At 38.4% G+C, this 14,660-nt stretch overlaps 1 protein-coding gene and 1 non-coding gene across 4 annotated transcripts in view; one reads left to right on the top strand and one right to left on the bottom strand.

Annotated features, from left to right (window-relative positions):
- The window catches only part of PEX7 (peroxisomal biogenesis factor 7), a 92,986-nt gene that overhangs the window by 55,812 nt on the left and 22,514 nt on the right, over positions 1 to 14,660 (bottom strand). For all 3 annotated transcript variants that reach the window (XM_002817400.4, XM_063725002.1, XM_054558206.2), the window contains exons 4-5: positions 12,772 to 12,849; positions 12,286 to 12,394 (exon numbers count right to left, since the gene is read on the bottom strand). In XM_002817400.4, coding sequence (XP_002817446.2) covers positions 12,286 to 12,394; positions 12,772 to 12,849 — 187 coding nt within the window. The remainder of the gene's footprint in view (positions 1 to 12,285; positions 12,395 to 12,771; positions 12,850 to 14,660) is intronic.
- Positions 4,858 to 4,991, top strand: LOC112134059 (small nucleolar RNA SNORA27). The gene has a single exon (XR_002915643.1). It is a non-coding gene; the product is annotated as a small nucleolar RNA SNORA27 (small nucleolar RNA).

Genomic DNA, 14,660 nt, shown 5'->3' with positions numbered 1-14,660 from the left:
CACCACTTTCTTTTTTTTTTTTTTTTTTTAATTATACGTTAAGTTTTAGGGTACATGTGCACAACGTGCAGGTTTGTTACATATGTATACATGTGCCATGTTGGTGTGCTGCACCCATTAACTCGTCATTTAACATTAGGTAATATCTCCTAATGCTATCCCTCCCCTCTTTCCCCACCCCATAACAGGCCCCAGTGTGTGATGTTCCCCTTCCTGTGTCCATGTGTTCTCATTGTTCAATTCACACCACCACTTTCACGCAATATTTAAAAAAAAAAAAAAAACAAAACCATGGCTTGAGCTGTCTTCTCTTGCAGTTAATTTAATGGGCACAAAAATGTGAAGACTGCTGGGCAGGAGCTGAGAATTCCACTTCCTTGACAGCAACTCCTGACGTAACCATTTGGCACTTTGTCCTCGCCATTTTGTTTTCCAGGTAGGAAAGAGACCTAATGACCAAATGGTACAATGACTCATTCAGCTCTTTCAGCTGCCAGGACATCTGTATTTATGTTGTTTTTTCAATTGAATTTTCTAGACAACTGGTCTTTCATTAACAGGCAGACATTTATCAGGGCCCTGTGATGGTGCCATAGACTCACCTGAATTGCCAGCTTCTCTTATCAATTGCAGACCTGCCACTGACAAAACCAGTGAATTTTTTTTTCTTTTTTTTTTTCCTGAGACAGAGTCTAACTCTGTCACCCAGGCTGAAGTGTAGTGGCTCACTGCAACCTCTGCCTCCAGGGTTCAAGCGATTCTCCTGCCTCAGCCTCCCAGTAGCTGGGATTACAGGCGTCCACCATCATGCCTGGCTAATTTTTTTGAGTTTTTAGTAGAGATGGGGTCTCACCATGTTGGTCAGGCTGGTCTCAAACTCCTGACCTCAAGTGATCCGCTCATCTTGGCCTCCCAAAGTGCTGGGATTACAGATGTGAGCCACTGTGCCTGGCCAGAACCAGTGAATTTAAATGTACAATATGGGCGAGGAAGTGCTGGCTGTTACTATGTCTAATTTCAAATTGCAGCAGGTACGAGGAAGTTGCATAAGGAGAATGAGTGTAAACATAGAGTCTAAAACCGGGAAGTGAACTGAGTAGCAAAAGGGTACTTTGGGGCCAATATAATATAACTTAACCGAAACGCCTTATGCCTCTCGGATGTAATATGACTTTTTCTTACAGTAGAATGAGGTTTGCTTTAACTACTGGATCCCACACATTCAGGCATGGTTATGACTTACGCAACTAGATGGAGTCTGTGACAGCAATAATTTAGTTTTCATGATTCCAAAGATAATTTACTTCATATTAATCCTCTTCATAAAAAGAGCTCAAATATTCTTCCCTTCTCTCATATAATTTAGAAATATGATTTCTGTACTAATACAACTATCATGAATTAGGCAAACTGCAATGTCTTTAGGCAACTCTGCTATGGAAGGTAAATCTAGATCTATTGGTAGTTCTCTAAAAACTTCCCCCATTTTGGCCTGTCTTAGCTTAGCTAATGATAAATAATTTGATGCTAGATTTGCAAAACTATACAACTTTGAAGGTGACTAAATTCTTGGAGCAAACTAAATGCTACGTTCTCATATATTATCTTAAAATATAAATTGTTGTAATCTGTTGAAAGATATACTTAACTATATGTGTGCAACAGGATTAGACATAAAAATACATCTTGACTGCCTATCACATAAGCTTCCACTATGAAAAACAAGTATTTTACAACTATGGGTTCCACACTACAAACTTTGCAGTTGGGATTACTTTATGCAAAGATTATGTTATGTTTTATAACAAGCACTCATCTGTAAGCAAGAAGACAAAGAAAGAGAATTAATAAAGATAAACTCACTAGCAAAACTGAGAAAAAACTAAGCAGTTCTCCAACTAAAGCAACCACTTCTCTGAATTCGGCACTGAAACCATTCTGTAGATTTTTTAAAAAAGAGTTGAGTATATTCCTTTGAAAACAGACATGCAATTCCCATTACCTCAAACAGAACTAAGCTGTCAATTTGGCATCTCAAACAGAGCTATTCCATAGACTAGTACAGCACTTCCCAAATTGCGCTGCTCACTAGATTCAGCTGGGATTTAAAAATATACCTCCCAGGGGTATTCTGTCTTTTTATTCAGCAAGACTTAAGATGAAGCCCACAATTCTGCTGCTGTTTTTTAATGCTCTCCCAATGGTTCTGATGATTAGCCAGATTCTAGAATCACTGGACTAGTATGTTACTATACAACCATGCATTCCAGAGTCTACCTAGAGCAAATTACTCTAGAGCTCTAAGAGTTTTAGCACTTAGATAAGCACTAACTGTCCACTGTTACAGCATATACACTGCAAAGTCCTCAAATATGCTCTGTTCTCTCCACATTCCAGCTTTTGCCTCCCACTTCCCATTTCCTCTTACTTGTTCATAAGGCAGCAGGTTAGACTATTTCTTCAGGGAAGTGACCTGACCAGCCAACCCTGACAAGCTCAGGAATCCATTTATACATTTCCACAGAATTCTGGACACACGTCTTAATAATAAGAGGTAACACTTAAGGTCGGGTGCAGTGGCTCATGCCTGTAATCCCAGCACTTTGGGAGGCTGAGGCGGGAGGATTGCTTGAGCTCAGGAGTTCTAGACCAGCCTGGGCAACACGGTGAAACCCTGTCTCTACCAAAAATACAAAAATTAGCTGGGTGGTGGCGCATGCCTGTGGTCCTAGCTAGTAGGCTGAGGTGGGAGGATTGTTTGAGCCCGGGAGGCAGAGGTTTCAGTGAGCTGAGATGGCACCACTACATTCCAGCCTGGGCAACAAACAGAGCCAGACCCTGTCTCAAAAAAAAAAAAAAAAAAAAGAGGTAATGCTCACAGAGTTTTTACTTTGCCAGTCACTGTTCTAATTAAGCCCTTTATGCACATTAGCCACTTAATCCTCCTCAAAACTCCATGATGTGGATACCATTATCACCCTGATTTTAGAAATGAGGAATGAGGAGACAGAGGTTAAATAGCATGACCAAAGAAAGTCTCCTAACAGCAGGAAAGTGAACTTGATCTGAAGCAGTCCAGCTCCAGAATCCTTGTTCCTGACCACTGTGCTATATTACCTCTCCTTAAAGAACTTCACAGTCTTCATCACTAGCTGCTTCTAGATTTTGTCTTAGCATTCCTCTTTCCTACTGGACTATATGCTCTAGGAGGGCAGGAACTCCATCTGTTGTTTTCCTCACTGAATCTCCAGTAAATGATGGACATTCAATAAATATCTGACTGACTCACCGCAGCATCCTTCTCAACAATCAAAATGAACTCAGATACGTTTTAAAAATTCGAGTAAGATGGTTACTCCCATATCTTATATAATAACAATCAAAAATATTTTCGTGTTTGGCTATGTAAGGCATTTGGCTATGCAAAAGAATACACAAGTGTTATAGGAAATGTATGAAAACAAGCGAAGCGAAGAAGATCTAAGCACTGCATTTGCTTACAAATGCATGGTACACAGCTCAGTAAGTAAATGTTCTTGTCTCTGAAATGGCTAAGGAACAGTGAGAGTTTTGGAACTTGCCTTGACTTTTTACTATACCCCAACTCCTTCCAGTATTTTTGCAGAGTGGAAGAAGAACTCTGAATCTTTTTAAAAGTACTAAGTAGACTAATATTTGTAAATCACCGCAAAGGATTATTTCAGGAAAATGGCAAATGTTTGATAAATCAATCTTCCAATGAGTTCCCCAAGTCATAAAAATTGGCAGAAAACAGCTTTACTGTATCCATTTCACAAGGACAGTTTTTAAAGAACATATTTTAGAGCTTACAGGTCCAGTACTTGATTTTCATCAAATCGCCTCTGATTTATCTGAAGCCTTAGATGTGCAGCCAATTTAGTGAATACTGGCCCCTTAGACTCCATCCACCTACTTTCACCTAATCTGGATTCACTCTTTCCATCCTCAATCCATGTTGTTTGTGTAACACCCTCTCCCATTTTCCATTCCCAACTGCAGGGACTAACCAGGCCTAAGCCAATCAACACATTATATCCCCCTCACCCACACACAGTGATTAATTCAGGAACATCCATGAGGACCCATCAGAGCCCATGACAGAAAATGAAACTGTCTGGATGTCTGAGAAGGAATCTTTCACTTTTTCCTACTGGACAGAAACCAGAAAGGATGCGGGGGTTGGAGTTACTACCATCTTGCCATCATGTGGTGCCTGATACCCTGATTCTGAAACTAGCACAACAGAAGACAGAGCCCTACATCCAACCATGCCTATAAAGCCAGATTTAATTCCGAACTTTTCACTTATGTAAGCAAATAAGTTATCTTCTTCCTTAAAGCACTTTGGGTCAGAATTTTTTTTTTTTTTTTTACTTTCAACCACAGAAGTCCTGGCTGATATGACCAAGATTTATATTAATTTCTAACATAACATATGAAGGTAATGTAATTAAACAGGGGTCTTCTCTTCTACAGAAGCAAACAGTCATTCTGTTGATAAAAGATTGCTTTTCTACTACCCACTTACACTATACGGATAGTTTGAAAAGTGAAGTGTTGTGATTATACTAACACTCTACAAACAATTAATCTTCTATTATTCAGTCTCATACACTGCATATTCTACAGCACTATCCACAGTCAATGCTATCTATTCCATGCTACACAAAGACCAATGTAAAAAGAAGTGTGTGTGACTCAGCTCAAATGAAGGGCTAATACACACAATTCTGACTGACGTCTAAAAAATGCAGCTGTATTAGTTTGTGATTTTGTCACTATCAGATTTATATTTGGTCATACGCATAAAGAGAACAATGATTAAAAACAAATCAATACCCTCTTTCCACTTTGCCAACTGGATGTATGTCTTTACTGGTCATTCCAGTGGGGCAAAGGAAATATCCTTTTTAAAACTCAGGCAAACTGGGTGTTTGTCATGGTCATGTATCCTGTCAGAGAAAACAAACTGAAAACAAACAAACAAACAAAAATGCCCAAATCAAGGCAATTTTAGAATCTTAAATAGGCCAGGCACAGTGGCTCGCGCCTATAATCCCAGCACTTTGGGAGGCCGAGGCGGGCGGATCATCTGAGGTCAGGAGTTCAAGACCAGCCTGGCCAACAAGGCGAAAGCCCGTCTCTACTAAAAATACAAAAATTAACCAGGCATAGTGGCACGTGCCTGTAATCCCAGCTACTCGGGAGGCTGAGGCAGGAGAATCGCTTGAGGCAGGAGGTGGAAGTTGCAGTGAGCTGAGATTGCACCATTGCACTCCAGCCTGGGTGACAGAGACTCCGTCTCAAAAAAAAGAAAAAGAAAAACAAGAGAACCTTAAATAATAACAAACATCAACAAGATTACATAAAATAGAAAGGTAAGGAATTTTTTTAAGACCTATCAATTGTTCAAGGAATTGTATTTACTAATACTTTTTCAACTATACAAAATTATATTCTCATTATTAATTTTAGTTTACTGTGTATGTTGCCAATTAGAGCTCCCAGCAGATAAGTCTTCACTGTTTCATTAGAAGAGAAGCATGCTTCGGTTCTTTTTTTTTCTTTTTTCTTTTTTTTTTTTTTCTGAGACAGTCTTGCTCTGTTGCCCAGGCTGGAGTGCAGTGGCGCTATCTCGGCTCACTGCAGTCTCCACTTCCTGTGTTCAAGTGATTCTCCTGCCTCAGCCTCCCAAGTAGCTGGGATTACAGGTGTGTGCCACCATGCCCGGCTAATTTTTGTATTTTTGTAGAGACAGGTTTCACCATGTTGGTTGGCCAGGCTGGTCTCGAACTCCTGTTCTCAAGTGATCCATCCACCTCAGCCTCCCAAAGTGCTGGGATTACAGCTGTGAGCCACCATGCCTGGCCTCAGTTCATTTTTGAGGTGGATCTATTCTACACCACTAATTCAATCTAGAGTTTGAAATGACTCCTTTGAAACTGTAGGATATAAGGCCAAAAGGCATCCCTCCCCTAAGAAAATAATGCTAATGTCAATCTAATTCACAACTTTACAAGAACTTTAATTCGACTTGGACTAATACCCTCTGTGGTAGAACCTTTCACCAATGGTAAAATTACAAAATGGTAAAATTATAAACCAGTAAACTGAACTGTGGTCAACTTACAGATCCGATTCACTATAAGCACAAAACTCTTTACCATTTATACTAAATTAAAAACATAGGCCAGGCGCAGTAGCTCACACCTGTAATCCCAACACTTTGGGAGGCCAAGGCGGGTGGATCACCTGAGGTCAGGAGTTCAAGACCAGCCTGGCCAACATGGTGAAACCCCATCTCTACTAAAAATACAAAAATTAGCTGGGTGTGATGGCGCATGCCTGTAGTCCCAGTTACTCAGAAGGCAGAGGCAGGAGAATTGCTTGAACCCGGGAGGCGGAGGTTGCAATGAGCTGAGATTGTACCACTGCACTCCAGCCTGGGCAACAGAACTAGACTCTGACTCAATAATAATAATAAAAACATAAAAGATGATTAACTCAAGTTATATATGTAAGTGAAACGGTTAATTGATTCAAATTAAATATATTAATATAGCTACCACTGACTTAATACACACTTAGCCTTATGGTTAACTATGTTACAGAAAGATAAAAGACCAAAGAAGGAACTCAGGCTTGGAAAAGGCAACATAAGAAGAAAAAATATATTACTGGTCCCACTCCAAAAGACTTCATATATTAGAAAAGATTTAATTCAGATTATGGACAAAAAAAGCTATGACTTAGCTTAAAAACTCAAAAAATAATAGTTTATAACCTTATAAGTTGACAGTGTGTACTGCTCATCATTCTAGAAAAGAAAGCTATTAATTTTTATCAGAGAACAAAAATATTTTTTCTTAAATTAACTATGCCTCTATACATAGGCATTACTAGTATTCATTATTAGGATCTCAAAAAATTACACAATCTTTCACCTCAATCATGCTCCCTGTAAAAAGAAAGCTGCATAATCTAAATGGATATACTTGGCTGTATATAATTTACCTGAAAGTTTCCATTTCTGAGTATTTTCAACCTAATAGTACTTTCACAATTAGGATGGTTTGGTCATTTTTTACTTTTAAAATTAAAAATAATGAAATAATGGGAAAAAAGTGTGTGATATATATTTCCTAAGAAAGCAATCAACATAATTCAACAACTCAGGGCACTGATATAGTTTATTAGCAAGAAAGGAACAATTATCCTACCTATTGTCTATCTTTGGATGCTGCATAACTGAAAGAAGAGACACTATTAAGAGCACCACCTCTTCCTCTAGCTAATGTCTTCTGTTCTCTACTAAACAGCCAACTGCACAAAAAAGTTTCCACTTCTTTCTCTCTCCTTGAGGATTTATACCAGAGGTCAGCAAACATTTTCTGTAAACGGCCACAGGCAGTAAATATTTTTGGCTTTGAGGACCTTTCAGTCTCTCTCACAACTACTCAACTCCACCACTGTAGTGTGAAAGCAACCACAGACAATATGTTAATAAATGGGCGTAGTTGTACCCCAATGAAACTATTTATAAAAACCATCAGTTTTGATCTGAGGGCAGTAGTTGGCCAACTTGTGCTCTATTCCAAGGTTTCTTTGACTTAGTCTTTCCTAGGTACTCTGATTTACTGCAATGGCTTTAGTTACCAATTCTAAGCCAATGATACAATTTTTATTCACAAGGTCAGAGTTCTCAGCTCCAAGCTCAACCTGCTCATTGACAAGCAGATGCCTGTCTCACAGGTTCTGAAACAGTGTTCTAAAACAAAACTCAAGACCTTCTCTTTCAAACATGTATCATATCTCAGTTATAACATTGCCACCCATGAATTTGTCCTTGCCAGAAATCTAGGAATTATTCTTTAGCAGTTGGAATCATTGAAAAGTAATCTGAACCACAGCTAACTCTTGTCAAGAGGTCGATGAAGTAAAGTCCTAAACATGGAAAGGAACAATCGGTACCAGCCACTGCAAAAACATGCCAAATTGTAAAGACCATCGATGCTAGGAAGAAACTGCATCAACTAACAAGCAAAATAACCAGCTAACATCATAATGACAGGATCAAATTCACACATAACAATATTAACCTTAAATGTAAATGGGCTAAATGCTCCAATTAAAAGATACAGACTGACAAATTGGATAAAGAGTCAAGACCCATCAGTGGGCTGTATTCAGCAGACCCATCTCACGTGCAGAGACACATAAAGGCTCAAAATAAAGGGATGGAGGAAGATCTACCAAGCAAATGGAAAACAAAAAAAAAAAGCAGGGGTTGCAATCCTAGTCTCTGATAAAACAGACTTTAAACCAACAAAGATCAAAAGAGACAAAGAAGGCCATTACATAATGGTGAAGGGATCAATTCAAGAAGAAGAGCTAACTATCCTAAATATACATGCACTCAATACAGAAGAACCCAGATTCATAAAGCAAGTCCTTAGAGATCTACAAAGAGACTTAGACTCCCACACAGTAATAAGGGGAGACTTTAACACCCCACTGTCAACATTAGACAGATCAACAAGACAAAGTTAACAAGGATATCCAGGAATTGAATCAGCTCTGCACCAAGCGGACCTAATAGACATCTACAGAACTCTCTACCCCAAATCAACAGAATATACATTCTTCTCAGCACCACATCACACTTATTCCAAAATTGACCACATACTCGGAAGTAAAGCACTCCTCAGCAAATGTAAAAGAACAGAAATTATAACAAACTGTCTCCCAGACCACAGTGCAATCAAACTAGAACTCAGGATTAAGAAACTCACTCAAAGCCGCTCAACTACATGGAAACTGAACAACCTGCTCCTGAATGACTACTGAGTACATAATGAAATGAAGGCAGAAATAAAGATGTTCTTTGAAACCAATGAGAACAAAGACACAACATACCAGAATATCTGGGACACATTTAAAGCAGTGTGTAGAGGGAAATTTATAGCACTAAATGCCCACAAGAGAAAGCAGGAAAGATCTAAAATTGACATCCTAACATCACAATTAAAAGAACTAGAGAAGCAAGAGCAAACACATTCAAAAGCTAGCAGAAGGCAACAAATAACTGAGATCAGAGCAGAACTGAAGGAAATAGAGACACAAAAAACTCTTCAAAAAATCAATGAATTCAGGAGCTGGTTTTTTGAAAAGATCAACAAAATTGATAGACCGCTAGCAAGACTAATAAAGAAAAGAGAGAAAAATCAAACAGACGCAATAAAAAATGATAAAGGGGATATCACCACCGATCCCACAGAAATACAAACTACCATCAAAGAATACTATAAACACCTCTACGCAAATAAACTAGAAAATCTAGAAGAAATGCATAAATTTCTCGACACATACACCCTCCCAAGACTAAACCAGGAAGAAGTTGAATCCCTGAATAGACCAATAACAGGCTCTGAAATTGAGGCAATAATTAATAGCCTACCAACCAAAAGAAGTCCAGGACCGGACAGATTCACAGCCGAATTCTACCAGAGGTACAAAGAGGAGCTGGTACCATTCCTTCTGAAACTATTCCAATCAATAGAAAAAGAGGGAGTCCTCCCTAACTCATTTTATGAGGCCAGTATCATACTGATACCAAAGCCTGGTAGAGACACACACAAAAAAGAGAATTTTAGACCAACATCCCTGATGAACATCAATGCAAAAATCCTCAATAAAATACTGGCAAACTGAATCCAACAGCACATCAAAAAGCTTATCCACCATGATCAAGTGGGCTTCATCCCTGGGATGCAAGGCTGATTCAACATACACAAATCAATAAACGTAATCCAGCATATAAACAGAACCAAAGACAAAAACCACATGATTATCTCAATAGATGCAGAAAAGGCCTTAGACAAAATTCAACAGCCCTTCCTGCTAAAAACTCTCAATAAACTAGGTATTGATGGGACGTATCTCAAAATAATAAGAGCTATTTATGACAAACCCACAGCCAATATCATACTGAATGGGCAAAAACTGGAAGCATTCCCTTTGAAAACTGGCACAAGACAGGGATGCCCTCTCCCACCACTCCTATTCAACATAGTGTTGGAAGTTCTGGCCAAGGCAATTAGGCAGGAGAAAGAAATAAAGGGTATTCAGTTAGGAAAAAAGGAAGTCAAATTGTCCCTGTTTGCAGATGACATGATTGTATATTTAGAAAATCCCACCGTCTCAGCCCAAAATCTCCTTAAGCTGATAAGCAACTTCAGCAAAGTCTCAGGATACAAAATCAATGTGCAAGAATCACAAGCATTCTTATATACCAATAACAGACAAACACAGAGCCAAATCATGAGTGAACTCCCATTCACAATTGCTTCAAAGAGAATAAAATACCTAGGAATCCAACTTACAAGGGATGTGAAGGACCTCTTCAAGGAGAACTACAAACCACAGCTCAACGAAATAAAAGAGGATACAAACAAATGGAAGAACATTCCATGCTTATGGGTAGGAAGAATCAATATCTTGAAAATGGCCATACTGCCCAAGGTAATTTATAGATTCAATGCCATCCCCATCAAGCTACCAATGACTTTCTTCACAGAATTGGAAAAAACTACTTTAAAGTTCATATGGAACCAAAAAAGAGTCCGCATTGCCAAGACAATCCTAGGCCAAAAGAACAAAGCTGGAGGCATCATGCTACCTGACTTCAAACTATACTACAAGGCTACGGTAACCAAAACAGCATGGTACTGGTACCAAAACAGAGATATAGACCAATGGAACACAACAGAGCCCTCAGAAATAATACCACACATCTACAACCATCTGATCTTTGACACACCTGACAAAAACAAGAAGTGGGGAAAGGATTCCCTATTTAATAAATGGTGCTGGGAAAACCAGCTAGCCATGTGTAGAAAGCTGAAACTGGATCCCTTCCTTACACCTTATACAAAAATTAATTCAAGATGGATTAAAAACTTAAATGTTAGACCTAAAACCATAAAAACCCTAGAAGAAAACCTAGGCAATACCATTCAGGACATAGGCATGGGCAAGGACTTCATGTCTAAAACACCAAAAGTAATGGCAACAAAAGCCAAAATTGACAAATAGGATCTAATTAAACTAAAGAGCTTCTGCACAGCAAAAGAAACTACCATCAGAGTGAACAGACAACCTACAGAATGAGAGAAAATTTTTGCAATCTACCCATCTGACAAAAGGCTAATATCCAGAATCTACAAAGAACTCAAATAAATTTATAAGAAAAAATCAAACAACCCCATCAAAAAGTAGGCAAAGGATATGAATAGACACTTCTCAAAAGAAGACATTTATGCAGCCAACAGACACATGAAAAAATGCTCACCATCACTGGCCATCAGAGAAATGCAAATCAAAACCACAGTGAGATATCATCTCACACCAGTTAGAATGGCGATCACTAAAAAGTCAGGAAACAACAGGTGCTGGAGAGGATGTGGAGAAATAGGAACACTTTTATACTGTTGGTGGGACTGTAAACTAGTTCAACCATTGTGGAAGACAGTGTGGCGATTCCTCAGGGATCTAGAACTAGAAATACCATTTGACCCAGCCATCCCATTACTGGGTATATACCCAAAGGATTATATATCGTGCTCCCATAAAGACACATGCACATGTATGTTTATTGCGGCACTATTCACAATAAAAAAGACTTGGAACCAACCCAAATGTCCAATAATGACAGACTGGATTAAGAAAATGTGGCACATATACACCATGGAATACTATGCAGCCATAAAAAAGGATGAGTTCATGTCCTTTGTAGGCACATGGACGAAGCTGGAAACCATCATTCTGAGCAAACTATTCCAAGGACAGAAAACCAAACACTTCGTGTTCTCACTCATAGGTGGGAATTGAACAATGAGAACACTTGGACACAGGATGGGGAACGTCACACACTGGGCCCTGTAGTGGGGTGGGGGAAGGGGGGAGGGATAGCATTAGGAGATATGTCTAATGTAAATGACGAGTTAATGGGTGCAGCACACCAACATGGCACACATATACATATGTAACAAACCTGCACGTTGTGCACATGTATCCTAGAACTTAAAGTATAATAATAAAAAGAAAAATAAAAATAAAAAAAGAAGGAAAGTCTTAAGAGCACAAAAGAATAGTAATAGTCTCCTGTTTTCTCTCTGAATCTAAGGTACACAGCGCCACCTAATGGTAAAAACAAGGCCACCATTCACTACAAGAAAGGCTTTTGGTAAATACAGAATTATTTACCTGAGGCTGAAGCAAAACAACCAGGGATGTGGGGAGACCAGATTGTGCTATAAATAATACTTTCATGGCCTCTAAAGGTGCACAGAGACTTTCCAACAGTTGGATCCCACTACAAATAAATGAATAGATCAATTACTCAAGAGGGATAAATTCAAATTTATGCTTTTACATATACTATATACACCAATAAACTATATACATTTATATATACACATATGATATATATACAGATCTCAATGATTTTTAAAGATCTATTTTTATATAAAGCAAGATGGTATTTAAGGGCCAAACTAATGCTGAGCTACCTATTAGTTCACAGCCAAAAGATTAGAAAATTTTAAGTTCTAATATATGTTTTAATTTTTTTTTAAAAAGAAAGCTCAGCTGTCCAATCATAGAGCTACAGAAGTATGTTGGGAAAAGAAAATTTAGCGGAAGCTCTAGAGAAGGGAATATTTGTTTTTGAATACAATAATGCTAACATACCAATTTGACAGTTTGATCCCATGAGCCAGACACCACAAGCTGTTCACCTCTGGTTTGGCTCCAATCAACACTATACACCTAAAAACATTGAAAAGCGTTTAGAAAGCAAAAGACCATCAAGTTCAACATTGCATTTTATCTCTTGTTATATAACAATGAGAGGCAGAACAACTAATTTACTATGTCAAAACATCAAATAATTCCTATCCATCTCAACAAGGTGTCTGAGAAATGAAAAGTTGATCTTGTCCATTCCTCCAGATTTATTCCTTACAGATAAGACTCCATTCTGCTTTCATAGAATTCTACAGTATACTTCCAAACCTTCTTCACTAAAACAAATTATACATATTTTAAAACCTACCAACATATCACTGTTTGCAGCCCCACGAAGAAATGTCAAAGCAGATTAGAAAGTTAGTCATCTAGAAAAGCTTGCTGGGTCAATGTTTATTGGAAAGCATTAAAATTCAATTAATATCCCTATCTGGCCTTTCTTAGAAAAAGCTTGCAGGAACCAGGTGATCCTTCCAGATCTCTTGGTAAACAGTTTTAGTTATCCAATGCTGCTATTCTAAAGTATATGCTTCACTGCCATCAATGAACCATTTCAAATGAACTATTTGAAAACTTTTGGAAATGTTTTCATTCTTTCATTTTATACAACAGATTATACACAGATCACTGCTGTAAACTAAGTTCAACAAAATATGTGCATAATTATACTTTATGAAATTAGTCCTGACAAGGACCTGAGTATATGCCATTGGTATATCACATTGGTGATCAGCCAGCAGGTTACTTTGAATCTTATTACTCTCTCCCACATATATGTAGGAAGTATGAGTATCTGGGCTTAAGCCGCTTACATGTGGGTTACTTTCTCTCTGCTGCCCAGTACTATGTTAAGCCATGTTGGAGGCTGAGGAAAAAAAACATCAGTAATACTGATCCCGTCACTTATAGGTGGAATCTAAAAAAGTCAAACTTAGAGAAACATACAGTAGAATAGTGTTTGCCAGGGGCTGGGGGTGGGGGAAACGGGAATATGTTGGTCAAAGGATACAAACTTTTAGTTATAAGATGAATAATTTCTAGAGATTCAATGTACACCATGGTAACTATTATAAATAATAATATATTACTGAATACTTGAAATTTGCTAAGAGAGTAGATCTGAAATGTTCTTATCTCACACACAAGAAAAGGTAACCATTCAAGTGACGGATATGTTAATTAGCTTGACTGTAGGAATCATTACTGAAGATATATTTAGATCAAAACACTAAGCTGTACAACTTAGATTTCTTTTTTTTTTTTTACCGAAACGGTCTTGTGCAGTCGCCCAGGCTGGAGTGCAGTGGCACAATCTCAGCTCACTGCAGCCATGACCTCCTGGGCTCAAGCGGTCCTCCCACACCTCAGCCTCCTAAGTAGCTGGAGTCACGCTTGCGTGCCACCACACCCAGCTAATTTTTTTCTTATTTTTTGTAGAGACAGTGTCTCACCATGTTCCCCAGGCTGGTCTCAAACTCCTAGGCTCAAGCAGTCCTACCGCCTCAGCCTCCCAAAGTGCTAGGATTACAGGTATGAGCCACCGTGCCCAGCCTACAAATTTTTATTTGCCAATCATAATAAACCTGGAAAAAAGTTTAATAAAATTAATATTAAGCTTCCAAAAAAGTAAAATATCGATATTTTGTTCATAATGGGTTTTTTGCATTAATTTTTATTTTTAAAAACATTAACAAATTATCTTGATTATCAAGTTTTTCGGGGCCCCCTTAAATTGTGTACCTAGAGTGAGTGCCTCACACATCCTACCCTAGTCCTGGCCCTGCGTCTGCCCATGTTCATGCAAAAGACAGAAGAGTAGTTGGAACACTAAA

The sequence above is a fragment of the Pongo abelii genome, chromosome 5 (assembly GCF_028885655.2).
Source record: "Pongo abelii isolate AG06213 chromosome 5, NHGRI_mPonAbe1-v2.0_pri, whole genome shotgun sequence".
Classification (NCBI taxonomy): Eukaryota; Metazoa; Chordata; class Mammalia; order Primates; family Hominidae; genus Pongo; species Pongo abelii.
This window is presented reverse-complemented; position numbering and strand designations above follow the sequence as displayed.